The sequence below is a fragment of the Scyliorhinus torazame genome, chromosome 7 (assembly GCF_047496885.1).
Source record: "Scyliorhinus torazame isolate Kashiwa2021f chromosome 7, sScyTor2.1, whole genome shotgun sequence".
Taxonomy (NCBI): Eukaryota; Metazoa; Chordata; class Chondrichthyes; order Carcharhiniformes; family Scyliorhinidae; genus Scyliorhinus; species Scyliorhinus torazame.
In genome coordinates this window covers 164,904,380-164,917,204 of record NC_092713.1, presented here as the reverse complement: position 1 = coordinate 164,917,204, position 12,825 = coordinate 164,904,380, and the positions used below count along the sequence as shown (strand labels likewise).

The 12,825-nt window shown below is 47.0% G+C and overlaps 1 protein-coding gene across 3 annotated transcripts in view; it reads right to left on the bottom strand.

The window, feature by feature from the left end:
• Positions 1-7,277: 7,277 nt before the first annotated feature.
• LOC140426673 (centrosome-associated protein 350-like) overlaps positions 7,278-12,825 on the bottom strand; it is a 145,350-nt gene continuing 139,802 nt past the window's right edge. For all 3 annotated transcript variants that reach the window (XM_072511753.1, XM_072511756.1, XM_072511755.1), the window contains one exon: positions 7,278-9,027. In XM_072511753.1, the coding sequence (XP_072367854.1) occupies positions 8,866-9,027 (162 nt within the window). In that variant the 3' untranslated portion in view covers positions 7,278-8,865. The remainder of the gene's footprint in view (positions 9,028-12,825) is intronic.

The window sequence follows — 12,825 nt, the reverse complement described above, 5'->3', positions numbered from 1 at the left end:
CTTCCATTGCTACTCTCTGCCTTCTATGACCTAGCCAGTTCTGTACCCACCTTGCCAGCTCATCCCTGATCCCGTGTGACTTCACCTTTTGTACTAGTCTACCATGAGGGACTTTGTCAAAGGCCTTGCTGAAGTCCATATAGACAACATCCACTGCCCTACCTGCATCAATCATCTTTGTGACCTCCTCGAAAAACTCTATCAAGTTAGTGAGACACAACCTCCCCTTCACAAAACCATGCTGCCTCTCACTAATACGTCCATTTGCTTCCAAATGGGAGTAGATCCTGTCTCAAAGAATTCTCTCCAGTTATTTCCCTACCACTGACGTAAGGCTCACCGGCCTGTAGTTCCCTGGATTATCCTTGCTACCCTTCTTAAACAGAGGAACAACATTGGCTATTCTCCAGTCCTCCGGGACATCACCTGAAGACAGTGAGGATCCAAAGATTTCTGTCAAGGCCTCAGCAATTTCCTCTCTAGCCTCCTTCAGTATTCTGGGGTAGATCCCATCAGGCCCTGGGGACTGATCTACCTTAATATTTTTCAAGACGCCCAACACGTCGTCTTTTTGGATCTCAATGTGACCCAGGCTATCTACACACCCTTCTCCAGACTCAACATCTACCAATTCCTTCTCTTTGGTGAATACTGATGCAAAGTATTCATTTAGTACCTCGCCCATTTCCTCTGGCTCCACACATAGATTCCCTTGCCCATTCCTTCAGTGGGCCAACCCTTCCCTGGCTACCCTCTTGCTTTTTATGTACGTGTAAAAAAACCTTGGGATTTTCCTTAACCCTATTTGCCAATGACTTTTCGTGACCCCTTCTCGCCCTCCTGACTCCTTGCTTAAGTTCCTTCCTACTTTCCTTATATTCCACACAGGCTTCGTCTGTTCCCAGCCTTTTAGCCCTGACAAATGCCTCCTTTTTCTTTTTGACGAGGCCTACAATATCTCTCGTTATCCAAGGTTCCCGAAAATTGCCTTATTTATCCTTCTTCCTCACAGGAACATGCCGGTCCTGAATTCCTTTCAACTGACACTTGAAAGCCTCCCACATGTCAGATGTTGATTTGCCCCCAAACATCCACCCCCAATCTAGGTTCTTCAGTTCCCACCTAATATTGTTAGAATTAGCCTTCCCCCAATTTAGCACATTCACCCTAGGACCACTCTTATCCTTGTCCACCAGCACTTTAAAACTTACTGAATTATGGTCACTGTTCCCGAAATGCTCCCCTATTGAAATTTCTACCACCTGGCCGGGCTCATTCCCCAATACCAGGTCCAGTACTGCCCCTTCCCTAGTTGGACTGTCTACATATTGTTTTAAGAAGCCCTCCTGGATGCTCCTTACAAACTCTGCCCCATCTAAGCCCCTGGCACAAAGTGAGTCCCAGTCAATATTGGGGAAGTTGAAGTCTCCCATCACCAGAACCGTTTTTACTCTTTTCCAAAATCTGTCTACCTATCTGCTCCTCTATCTCCCGCTGGCTGTTGGGAGGCCTGTAGTAAACCCCCAACATTGTGACTGCACCCTTCTTATTCCTGGTCTCTACCCATATAGCCTCACTGCCCTCTGAGGTGTCCTCCCGTAGTACAGCTGTGATATCCTCCCTAACCAGTAGCGCAACTCCGCCACCCCTTTTACATCCCCCTCTATCCCGCCTGAAACATCTAAATCCTGGAACGTTTAGCTGCCAATCCTGCCCTTCCCTCAACCAGGTCTCTGTAATGGCAACAACATCATAGTTCCAAGTAGTAATCCAAGCTCTAAGTTCATCTGCCTTAGCCGTAATACTTCTTGCATTAAAACATATGCACTTCAGGCCACCAGACCCGCTGTGTTCAGCAACTTCTCCCTGTCTGCTCTGCCTCAGAGCCACACTGTCCCTATTCCCTAGTTCTCCCTCAATGCTCTCGCCTTCTGACCTATTGCTCCCGTGCCCACCCCCCTGCCATACTAGTTTAAACCCTCCCGTATGACACTAGCAAACCTCGCGGCCAGGATATTTATGCCTCTCCAGTTTAGATGCAACCCGTCCTTATATAGGTCACACCTGCCCCAGGAAGAGCTCCCAGTGGTCCAGATAACGGAAACCCTCCCTCCTACACCAGCTGTTTAGCCACGTGTTTAGCTGCTCAATCTTCCTATTTCTAACGTCACTGGCACGTGGCACAGGGAGTAATCCCAAGATTACAACCCTAGAGTTCCTGTTTTTTAAACTTTCTGCCTAGCTCCCTGAACTCCTGCTGCAGGACCTCAATGCCCCTTCCTGCCTATGTCGTTAGTACCAATATGTACAACGACCTCAGCCTGTTTGCCCTCCCCCTTCAGGATGCCCTCTACCCGTTCGGAGACATCCTGGACCCTGGCACCAGGGAGGCAACATACCATCCTGGAGTCTCTTTCACGTCCACAGAAGCGCCTATCTGTGCCCCTGACTATAGAGTCCCCTATTACTATTGCTCTTCTGCGTTTTGACCCTCCCTTCTGAACATCAGAGCCAGCCGTGGTGCCACTGCTCTGGCTGCTGCTGTTTTCCCCTGATAGGCTATCCCCCCCGACAGTATCCAAAGGGTATACCTGTTTGAGAGGGGGACAACCACAGGGGATTCCTGCACTGACTGCCTGCCCTTTCTGGTGGTCACCCATTTCTCTGCCTGCACCTTGGATGTGACCACATTTATATAACTGCGAACTATGATGCTTTCCGCCACCTGCATGCTCCTAAGTGCATCTAATTGCTGCTCCAACCGAACCATGCGGTCTGTGAGGAGCTCCAGTTGGGTGCACTTTCTGCAGATGAAACCATCCAGGAGCTGGAAGCCTCCCGGACCTGCCACATCTCACAGTCAGAGCACTGCACCCCTCTAACTGACATTGCGTCAATTAATTAGTAAATTAAAGTTATAATTTTTTTAATTTTTTTTTTTAAATTTAAGTTACTGTTAAATATCTGTTTCCTAGCACTAGATTTCTACTATAAATGTGAAAGCTAAATATAGTACTCTCCGATCTCTGGCTTAGATACCACTCTAAATTATAATTAAGTAATTATGTTTAATTAGTTACCAATGCTTAATTTTTTTAATTTAGTGTAGATTCCCAACCAGCCACTGAGGTCACAGCTTTTCTGTGATGTCACTTCAGTTTCCCCCCCCCCCCCACCCCACCCACACACACACACAATTTGAAAAGGTAATAGAAGTAAAAATGAGTAAAAATCACTTACCTTCTGAGGATCTCCGATGTTCTCGGGTTCTCTCCCTGCTGATTAAAAGTTACAGGCCAGAAGAAAGAGAACAAAACAGTAGGGAAAAAGCACCTTCTCCCACTCTTCACCAAATTACCTCACTGCACCAAGTTTCAAATTCTCACTCTGTCTGTGTCTCACTCACTCAGGCTGTGTCTCTTGACCAGCGCAACACTGGTCGCCTCATTATAGGAAGGATGTGGTTGCTTTGGAGAGGGTACAGAGGTGATTTACCAGGATGCTGCCTGGACTGGACGGCATGCCTTATGAAGAAAGTTTGAGGGAGCTAGGGCTTTTCTCACTGGAGCGAAGAACTTGATAGAGGTGTACAAGGTGATGAGACGCATGGATAGAGTGCGGAAATAGCTGTCAAGAGGGGACATAATTTTAAGGTGATTGGAGGAAGGTATGGGGATATGTCAGAGGTAGGTTCTTGACACAGAGTGGTGGGTGCGTGGAATGCACTTCCAATGGAGGTGGTGGAGTCAGTCATTAGGACTTTTAAGCAACTCTTGGACAGGCACATGGACAGCAGTAAATTGAAGGGGTGTAGGTTAGGTTGATCTTAGATTAGGAAAAATGGTCGGCACAACATCATGGGCAGAAGGTCCTGTACTGTGCTATGTTCTAAGACTGGAAGAAAAATGCATAAGAACAAACTACCTGGGGAGCAATCTCAAGTAGTGGTGTCTGAGGATATGGGGTAGACCATTTAGGACTAAGATGAGGAGAAATTTCTTTACCAAGAGTGGTCGACCTGTGGCATTTTCTGCCACAGAAAGCAGAAGCAGTTAGATATAGCTCTTGGGGCGAAGGGGATCAAAGGATTTGGGGGGTATGGGGGGGGTAGACGGGATCAGGCAGAGTTGGATGATCAGCAATGATCATAATGAACTGTAGAGCAGGCTTGAAAAGCCGAATGGCCTACTCTTGCTCCTATTTTCTATGTTTCCTTTGAATGACAAAGAATGCAGACAGTTGGGGACAAAAGACGTGTGCGAAAGACCTAGCAAAATCAGACAATTGATCCTTGTCTGCATTGTGGAAAGTCAGGCAGGTCTGTAATTAGGGATACCAATGACACTGTGTGAACTGCAGTGAAGGTTTCAGCTGACAAGAGTTCAGCAGTGAAGGAATATGCCATTGCAGCTGGTATGAAAGGTTCAAAGGCAGCTTGTACAGACCTAGCAGCAGACGAGGGCATGATGGCTAAATGGCCTTTTCTTTCCCCTGGGTTATAGAGGAGAAATGTTTCAGTGATAAACATTTTTGCTATCACAGCTCCAACTAGTGATCATTCCTATAACTGAGCATTCAGACTGTTAATCGGACCATTAATCTCAGCCTCTGTTCCCTTGGCTAAATTTGTCCTACTGCGTGACACCTTTCGAATGAGGCATTAAACTGCCCACTTGGGGTGGGTACAAAAGATCCCACAGCACTATTCAAAGACGACCAGGGGAGTTCTTCTCATACATATGTCACTAAGGATTATCTGGTCACTTGTCTCATTGCTATCTGTGAGTCTTGCTATATATGCAAAGCGGCTTCTATGTTTCTCCCATTATGTGAAGACTATATTTCAAATTGTACTTCGCTGGTTGGGAAGCACTTTGCTCTCAAGTTGTGAAAGATGGTGCACGATCTCCCCCCCCCCCCCCCCCCCCCCCAAGAGGTTTTTCCCATGTGTTTCTGCTGGACAGGAGGCAGATCCTTCCTAGTTTTAAACTGAGTAAATCCCAACTTAACCTGTTCAACAGAATTCATTCACCTATTTGTACAAATAGCATTGACTACACAGAATAGCAACTTGCAATGTGAGGGGCTTTGGAACACTGATAGTGATGAGAACACAAACAGCGGGATTTGTGATTTATTTCTGAGTCTTCACAGGAGTCTGTTAAACTAGAACATTTCTCCGATAGAACACAGGGGAAAATTAGCCTCCTGTACCATGTTTTTTCCCATTTTTCACTTCACAGCTAAAATGCAACTTAGAGAGGCAGACTTGAGTCCAGGAAAGCACCCTGGGCAAGGGACGCGACTTAGAACCCAAACCAATAAAGAAATTCCTCCAACTTCACATCTCAGTGCAAAAGAATCGGAAGAAATTGAAATCCACTTATAAATCAGTAAAGATTTATTTACAAAATTCTTAAGTATTAATAAGTCAATTTGTTATCAAATATATATACAGATATGTATACAGAGGAAAAACCCATTATTTTACATTTCCAAACTACACACTGCCCCTTCCCTAAAAATTACAAAAGGGAAAAGAATTGCCTCATACAGGAATGCTCAGTCACACACACACACACACACACACACACACACACACTATACAAAGTACATAGTCAAGTATTCCTCTGTGTAGCTCTGCACTGTAAAGTACACATAGGCAAGTCTCCTTGTATTTGTCTACCCAGAATATTGAGAGAGACTGGGCATAAAGTAACTGGGAGACCAGTCCACTACAGCACTGAGCACAGCAGCATTTGAACTTCAAGTTCTTAATAAATAGATTTCATTATCTTTTTCCGTGTTGTCGAACAGCCAAGCACTAGTGCTGAACAACACACAGTACTGGCTTTCTCAAGTATATAAGTAACTAAGGCAACCATTTTAAACTCAAGCCCTATGGATAACCTGGTCACAACATCCCTGAACAGGCTTAGGATTAGAACAATTATTGAACAAGTTGCATTTGTCAGTGCTTGGCTTAGATGCTGTGGTTTGCGTTGTGCCCTGTATCTGAAGGGACAGTGTGCCAGAGCCAGCATTCTATGCTGTCCCATGAGTGTGTGAAGGAGGTAACCAATTTTGCAGGAAGTATGCTGAGTGCAAACCCAATCTCCTTTGGTACACTGTTAATTACAAGAGTGAGAGATGAGTCACGGCGTTATCTTGAGTCACGGTGAAATAACTTCACTCCAACACAGTCCTGTCAACCTGGCAATTCTTGACCAACTACCAGTATTGTAGCCAATGTGGGATAAGGCAATGGTCGGAGGTTGACCATATTAATCCAGCAAGTAAATACCTTGGCTTGTATTTTGCAATGAACAGAAGAGAGGACCAAGATACACGGAAAGGGAAAAGGCATGTTTGCTAAGTAGCAGCATGGCTAAAGGTGTTTATGCATTCACTACCCATCAGACTAATCTCTCACAATATTTTGTGAATGGCTTGCATCAATGGGGAGGCTTCCTTCTGTTCAGCTGACACCTTTCACAGCCTTCAGGGCTTTAATTACACTAGCAGAGAGTGAGAGCTCACATCATCAATGCAGTGCTGAAACTGCACCTCTGGGAAACTCCTTCCTAACTTACAAATTCACTCCCAGTTGCTCAGGGGAAAAGTATTCTCCTTTACCATGGATTTTCCCCATTTCCAAAGAAGTCCCACTCCTCCAGAAGCTACAGTCCAATTTACAGCTGGAAACATGTGCCTGGTATCTGGCCAATTGCTGTGCTTTCATTCTCACAGCATGTTGATCTCCAGTGATCTATAACTTGTCAGTGCAACATGTGTGCGGGGAGAGGGACAGGAATGCTCCTTGCCTGAAAGCAATGTCCCAAGCCTGACAAATGAGATGGTCAAGGACAAATTTACTTGCCACAAAAACTAACAATCTGCATCATAGAGCAGCTGGATAAAATCATTAACGGCCTCCAGTGAACGTAATGCCTGAAAACAATTCACCGAGCTGAAGGTTCTGCTTTGATTTCCCACATAGTGAGCTGCTGCACCATAACTTTTCCAAGAATAAAGACGGGAGAAAAAAACATCCAGGACTCGGTCCTGTTTGAGAGTAGGTTTTACTGTAGCGAGTGACTGAGAAATACCACAATCACCTCAGCAAGAAGCAGAGAAAACCACAAGTTATCACTGGCCTTATCAGACATCTTGTGTCCTCTAAAGCAGCGAGATTAACTTTGCTTATTGGAACGCCAAAACTCAATTTCATGAACAAGCCAGGCCAATACGACAAACAAGAACACCCCCCCCCTCACCTTCCCACAACTGCAGAGTCGTATAGCGTGAATACAGAAACAAGATCATGACAACATATAAAACAATTCACTTCCTCTTTCCAATAATGACCACATTATAGATAACCAGCATGCCAGCGGCTAATCGCGATGGCTAGGTTGGGTAAATAGGTTCATAGAATTTACAGTGCAGAAGGAGGCCATTCAGCCCATCGAGTCTGCACCAGCTCTTGGAAAAAGCACCCTACCCAAGACCACACCTCCACCCTATCCCCATAACCCAGTAACCCCACCCAACACGAAGGGCAATTTTGGAGACTAACGGCAATTTAGCAATGGCTAATCCACCTAACCTGCACATCTTTGGACTGTGAGAGGAAACCCACGCACACACGTGGAGAACGTGCAGACTCCGCACAGGCAGTGACCCAAGCCAGGAATCGTACCCAGGACTCTGGAGCTGTGAAGCTATTGTGCTAACCACTATGCTACCGTGCTGCCCGGTAGCTCAAGGAAGACAATTAGAGATCCAACCTCTCAAATTTTTCATGACTTGAAACTTAATCACACTCAGCTACTGCCTGAAGGAGCCGCCAGGAGTTGGTACATGTAGGAAGGATACTAGAATAACCCTGATTGGAAATACCAGAACAGTAGGGCACATAGATTTGTATAGGAACAAGATTTAGTATAACCAATGGGCAGTGGGGAAAAGAGATTGCCATCTGCGAGGCATAGCCTTGTAAATATAGATTGGTTATCACTACATGGCTTCTTGTCAGACCCTTTACATGGACAAACATCCCAGGGATTTGCCTTCAAATGCATACGTTTTACTATTGACACAGAATAGAAATTAATATAAAGAACACAAACACAGCGCTGGTTAGCTTCAAGAAACCAGGGTATTGTGACTTGTTCTTTTTTAGCAAGTAGTTCCCAAATCATCTCGAGTCATCTCCAAAGTTACTCAAAGTATGCAATATTTCCCAAGAATGAACGTCAACAACAGAGCCTACTTCATTGAAATAAAAGCAAATTTCCTTTCTGAAATAACTTAAAACCAAAAATTAAAATCGCGAGTTCTAGTAATGGAGTAAGAAGCACTTTTCTACCTCAATTTCTTTGTCCTCCACTTCAATCAAGCAGATATACTCCTGGCTTGTAGGTAGTGCTCACTCAATGTATGATATCAGCCATCATTAAATTCAACTCTCAGAGCTAGCGTACACCACACACAGACACCAAAGCACCTCAAGATACACAGATACATTTTTTAAATGGTAAACGTCGGCGTAAATGCGAGAAAAAAAAGTGAATGTGCAAACTTCTCTGAATTCAAGTCTATGCTACAGTTTGGATAAATAAATGGGATAAGGGTGTATATAAATAGGAGGGGGAAAAAATTGGCACTTCTGGTATCCACATGTTGCCTGTCGACCGACTCCGGAACAGCATCGATATCCCACACCATGCCAGATGTCACAACCTAATCAGTGGGATGGGGCTGAAGGCTGATCCCCCTCAACTTGCTGACTCTCTTGCCCGAGGAGGTTGAGACTTGGCCTCGTTTCTGTAATCCACGAGTCGGGCGATGGCATGGCCCGTGTTAGGATGAGTGTCTTGACCGTTTCCCCTGAATCTGATTCAGTACGTTTATTGTGTCTTTTATCAGGGCATCGAAAATCCCATCTGCCAACTGCATCTTCACACAAAGCTCATCCTCGTCATAATTCACCCACTGGGCTTCTTCCTCATGAAGCTCCTGTACCTGTAAGAGCACAGACAGAATAAATTATGTTTTTATAAAATACTATCTGGTGCAGATATTTTCTCTAGCAGTTTCATTATAATTTCTGGGCTTCCACGTCTCTTGTTGTACAGTGCCACATAAAGCAAACATGTTCCAAAGAGCAGCAACACCGTGGGCAGCAGCCGTGGTAAGTTCATTGTGAGAGCAGTCATTCTTGCACAGGATGATACAGGGGCTATAAAGTAAAGTCATCATAGCCCCAGAGGAGCATAGGCTGCTATCCCCTTTGAGGGGGAGAGCTGACTGGTGGTGATTTAACCCGAATATAACATCACAGGAGAGGGGCATGGTTGAGAAGGTGGGGTCTTCATGAATAAACCAGTACGATTATGTTATGAACACCGGGTACATAAAATAGGGTTGACCTGCTGAATATTTCTATTGATTTCTGTTTTTATTACATTCTCTTCAGGATCTGGAGCCACATGTAGGTAGGCCAGACCAGGTAGGGATGGCAGATTTCCTTCCCTGAAGGACATTAGTGAACGAGATGGGTTTTTACGACAATTGTTTCATGGTCATTATTAGACATTTAATGCCACATTTTTATTGAATTTAAATTTCACCATCTGCCATGGTGGGATTCATCCCCAGATCAGGGCCTCTGGATTGCTTAAAGGTCACAACTGTACACACTACTCCGGATGTGGTCTCATAAATGCCCTATGTAGCTGCAGCAAAACATCCTTACTTTTATATTCAATTCCTCTTGTAATAAACACCAACATTCCATTTCCCTTCCTAATCACTTGCTGGACTGGCAGACTAACGTTTTGTACCAGGACACCCAGATCCCTCTGTATGAGTGAGTTCTGCAATCGCCCTCCCTTTAACTGATATTCTGCTTTTCTATTCTTCCTGCCAAAATGGGCAAGTTCACAATAATAAGTAGTTTAAATCCTGCCAGTGGCCAGGGACAGGCAGGTAAAGGGAATCAGCAGTCAGGAACTCAGGAGCCTCAGCCCTTGACCCTGTCCAACAGGTATGAGGCACTTGCTCCCTGTGTGGATGGCGAACAGGGCTGCAGGAAGGATGAGTCAGCTGACCAAGGCACCATGGTTCATCAGGCCATTCAGGGGAGGGAGTAAATAGGCAAGTTGTAGTTGTAGGGGATTCTATTATCAGGGGGATAGATAGTATCCTTTGTGAGCAGGATAAAGAGTCCCGCATGGTATGTTGCCTGCCCGGTGCTAGGGTGCGGGACATCTCTGACCGGCTTCAAAGGATACTGGAGAGGGAGGGGGAGGATCCAGTTGTTGTGGTCCATGTCGGTACCAACAACATAGGCAAGTCTAGAAAAGAGGACCCGTTTAGAGATTATAAAGAGCTAGGGTTCAAATTAAAAAACAGGTCCTCAAGGGTCATAATCTCCGGATTACTGCCCGAGCCACGTGCAAATTGGCATAGGGAGGCAAGAATATGGGAATTTAACACGTGGCTGAAAGAGTGGTGTGGGAAAGAGGGGTTCCTTTTCATGGGACACTGGCACAGTTTTGGGACAGGGGGGGACCTATACCGTTGGGATGGTCTCCAACTGAACCGAGCTGGGACCAGTGTTCTGGCGAAAAGAGTAAATAGGGTGGTCAATAGCACTTTAAACTAAAGATTGGGGGGAAGGGAAAGTCAGGGAACCAAGAGGTTAAGTAATCAGTGGGAAGCGTAGCTGCTTAGGAATACAAAAAAGCACGAAAAGACAAAACTCAGGAGAGGTTACGATAGTCCCCATCCCACAAAATATGACACAGTGTATAGAAAGGTTCAGTAAACCAAGGTCCACCACACTAAGAAAACAAAAAGGACGGTCAATAGAGAACTAAAGATGCTATATTTAAATGCGTGCAGTGTACAGAACAAGGTAGATGAGCTTGTGGCCCAGATTGTGACTGGCAGGTATGATGTGGTAGGCATCACAGAGACGTGGTTGCAGGGGGTTCAGGACTGGCATTTAAACATCCAGGGATTCACAACCTATCGAAAAGACAGAGGTGGGCAGAGGGGGCGGGGTTGCCTTGTTAATTAGGAATGAAATTAAATGGACTTCCGGGTCGCGACGATGCGGAGCTAAGTCGCGCGAGTCGGCTGCTCCCGCAGAAACGGACTTTTGGGCCTGCTAACGGAGCCCTAACGGACCTGTAAAAAAAAAAACCCCGTGGGGAAGAACGGAGGAAGCCCCCTACAGCCATGCATGGACCGGACCCGCAGTGAAACGGCAAGGAAAGCGGCCCTGGAGCAGCGGGAGAAGAAAGAAGAAAAAAACAAAATGGCGGCGCCCACGGACAAAGAGGAGGTGAAAGAGTTCATCAAGGGCTGCTTCGAGGAGCTGCGTAAGGAGATGGTGGCGCCTATACTGGCAATGGTGGAAAAACTTGGAGCAACCCAGAAAGCCCAAGAGGTGAAGATTCAGGAGATCTAGGAAAAAGTGACTGAGAACGGTGACGAGCTCGTGGGCCTGGCGGAGAGAGTGGAGCGGCACGAGGCGCTGCACAGGACGTGGGCGGGAAGACTCGAAGACCTGGAGAACAGATCAAGGAAAAACAACTTGAGGATCCTGGGTCTCCCAGAAGGAATGGAGGGGGCCGATGCCGCGGCATATGTGGGCACAATGATCGGGACGCTGATGGGTGTGGAGGCCCCCCCGAGATTGCTGGAGCTGGATGGGGCGCACCGAGTGCTAGCGAGGAAGCCCAATGCAAAAGAGCCGCCAAGGGCGATGGTGGTGAGATTTCACCGGTTTACGGACAGAGAGAGGGTCCTGAAATGGGCCAAGAAGGAACGGAGCAGCAAGTGGGACAATGCGGAGATCAGAATATACCCGGACTGGAGCGCGGAGGTCGCTAAGCGGAGAGCGGGTTTCAACTAGGCCAAAGCGGTGCTGCACCGGAAAGGGGTGAAATTTGGAATGCTGCAGCCAGCACGACTGTGGGTTACACATAATGGCCAACACCACTACTTCGAAACGCCCGAAGACGCATGGACCTTTATATTAGCTGAAAAATTGGACTCTAATTGAGGGTTTGTGTGGGAGGGGGGCGTTTGAGGGGTGAAGTATGATGGTTGTTGTACATAGGGGATCAACCACGCGCAGGAAAGGATATATGGGCTGGGGGAGAGGGACAAGGCCATGACAGGAGCAACGCCATGGGGGGCGGGGCAGGCTTTGGGAAGCGCGGGGTTTATCCCGCGCTCGGCAAAAAAAAAAGGGCGGGAAGGGGAACAAAGGAATGTACATTGATTGGGAGATTCCCACACGGGGGGGGGGTTAAAGGGATGGCGGGGGAAGCCGGGGTCAGCAGGTGTCAGCTGACTTACGGGAGGGATATGGGGGGAGCAAAAAAGCTAGACGGGGATCTAGCGGAAGAGGGGGGGGGGGGGGGGGAGAAGAGGAGGGAGGTGGGGAATGGGGGGGGGGGGGGAGAGAAAGGGTTGCTGCTGCACTGGCCGAAAGAGAACGGGACACAGAAGAGGTGGATGGGACGGGGGTCCCCCAGCTGGGGGACTGGAGAGTGAGGGAGACGCGGACAAGGGACTGGCCCAGAAAAGGAGATGGCTAGTCGGCGGCTGGGGGGGGGGGGGAGTCCCTCCAATCCGGCTGATAACGTGGAACGTGACGGGCCTGAATGGGCCGGTGAAGCGGGCTCGAGTGTTCGCGCACTTGAAGGGACTGAAGGCAGATGTGGCAATGCTCCAAGAGACACACCTGAAGGTGGCGGACCAGGTCAGGTTAAGAAAGGGATGGGTAGGACAGGTATTTCACTC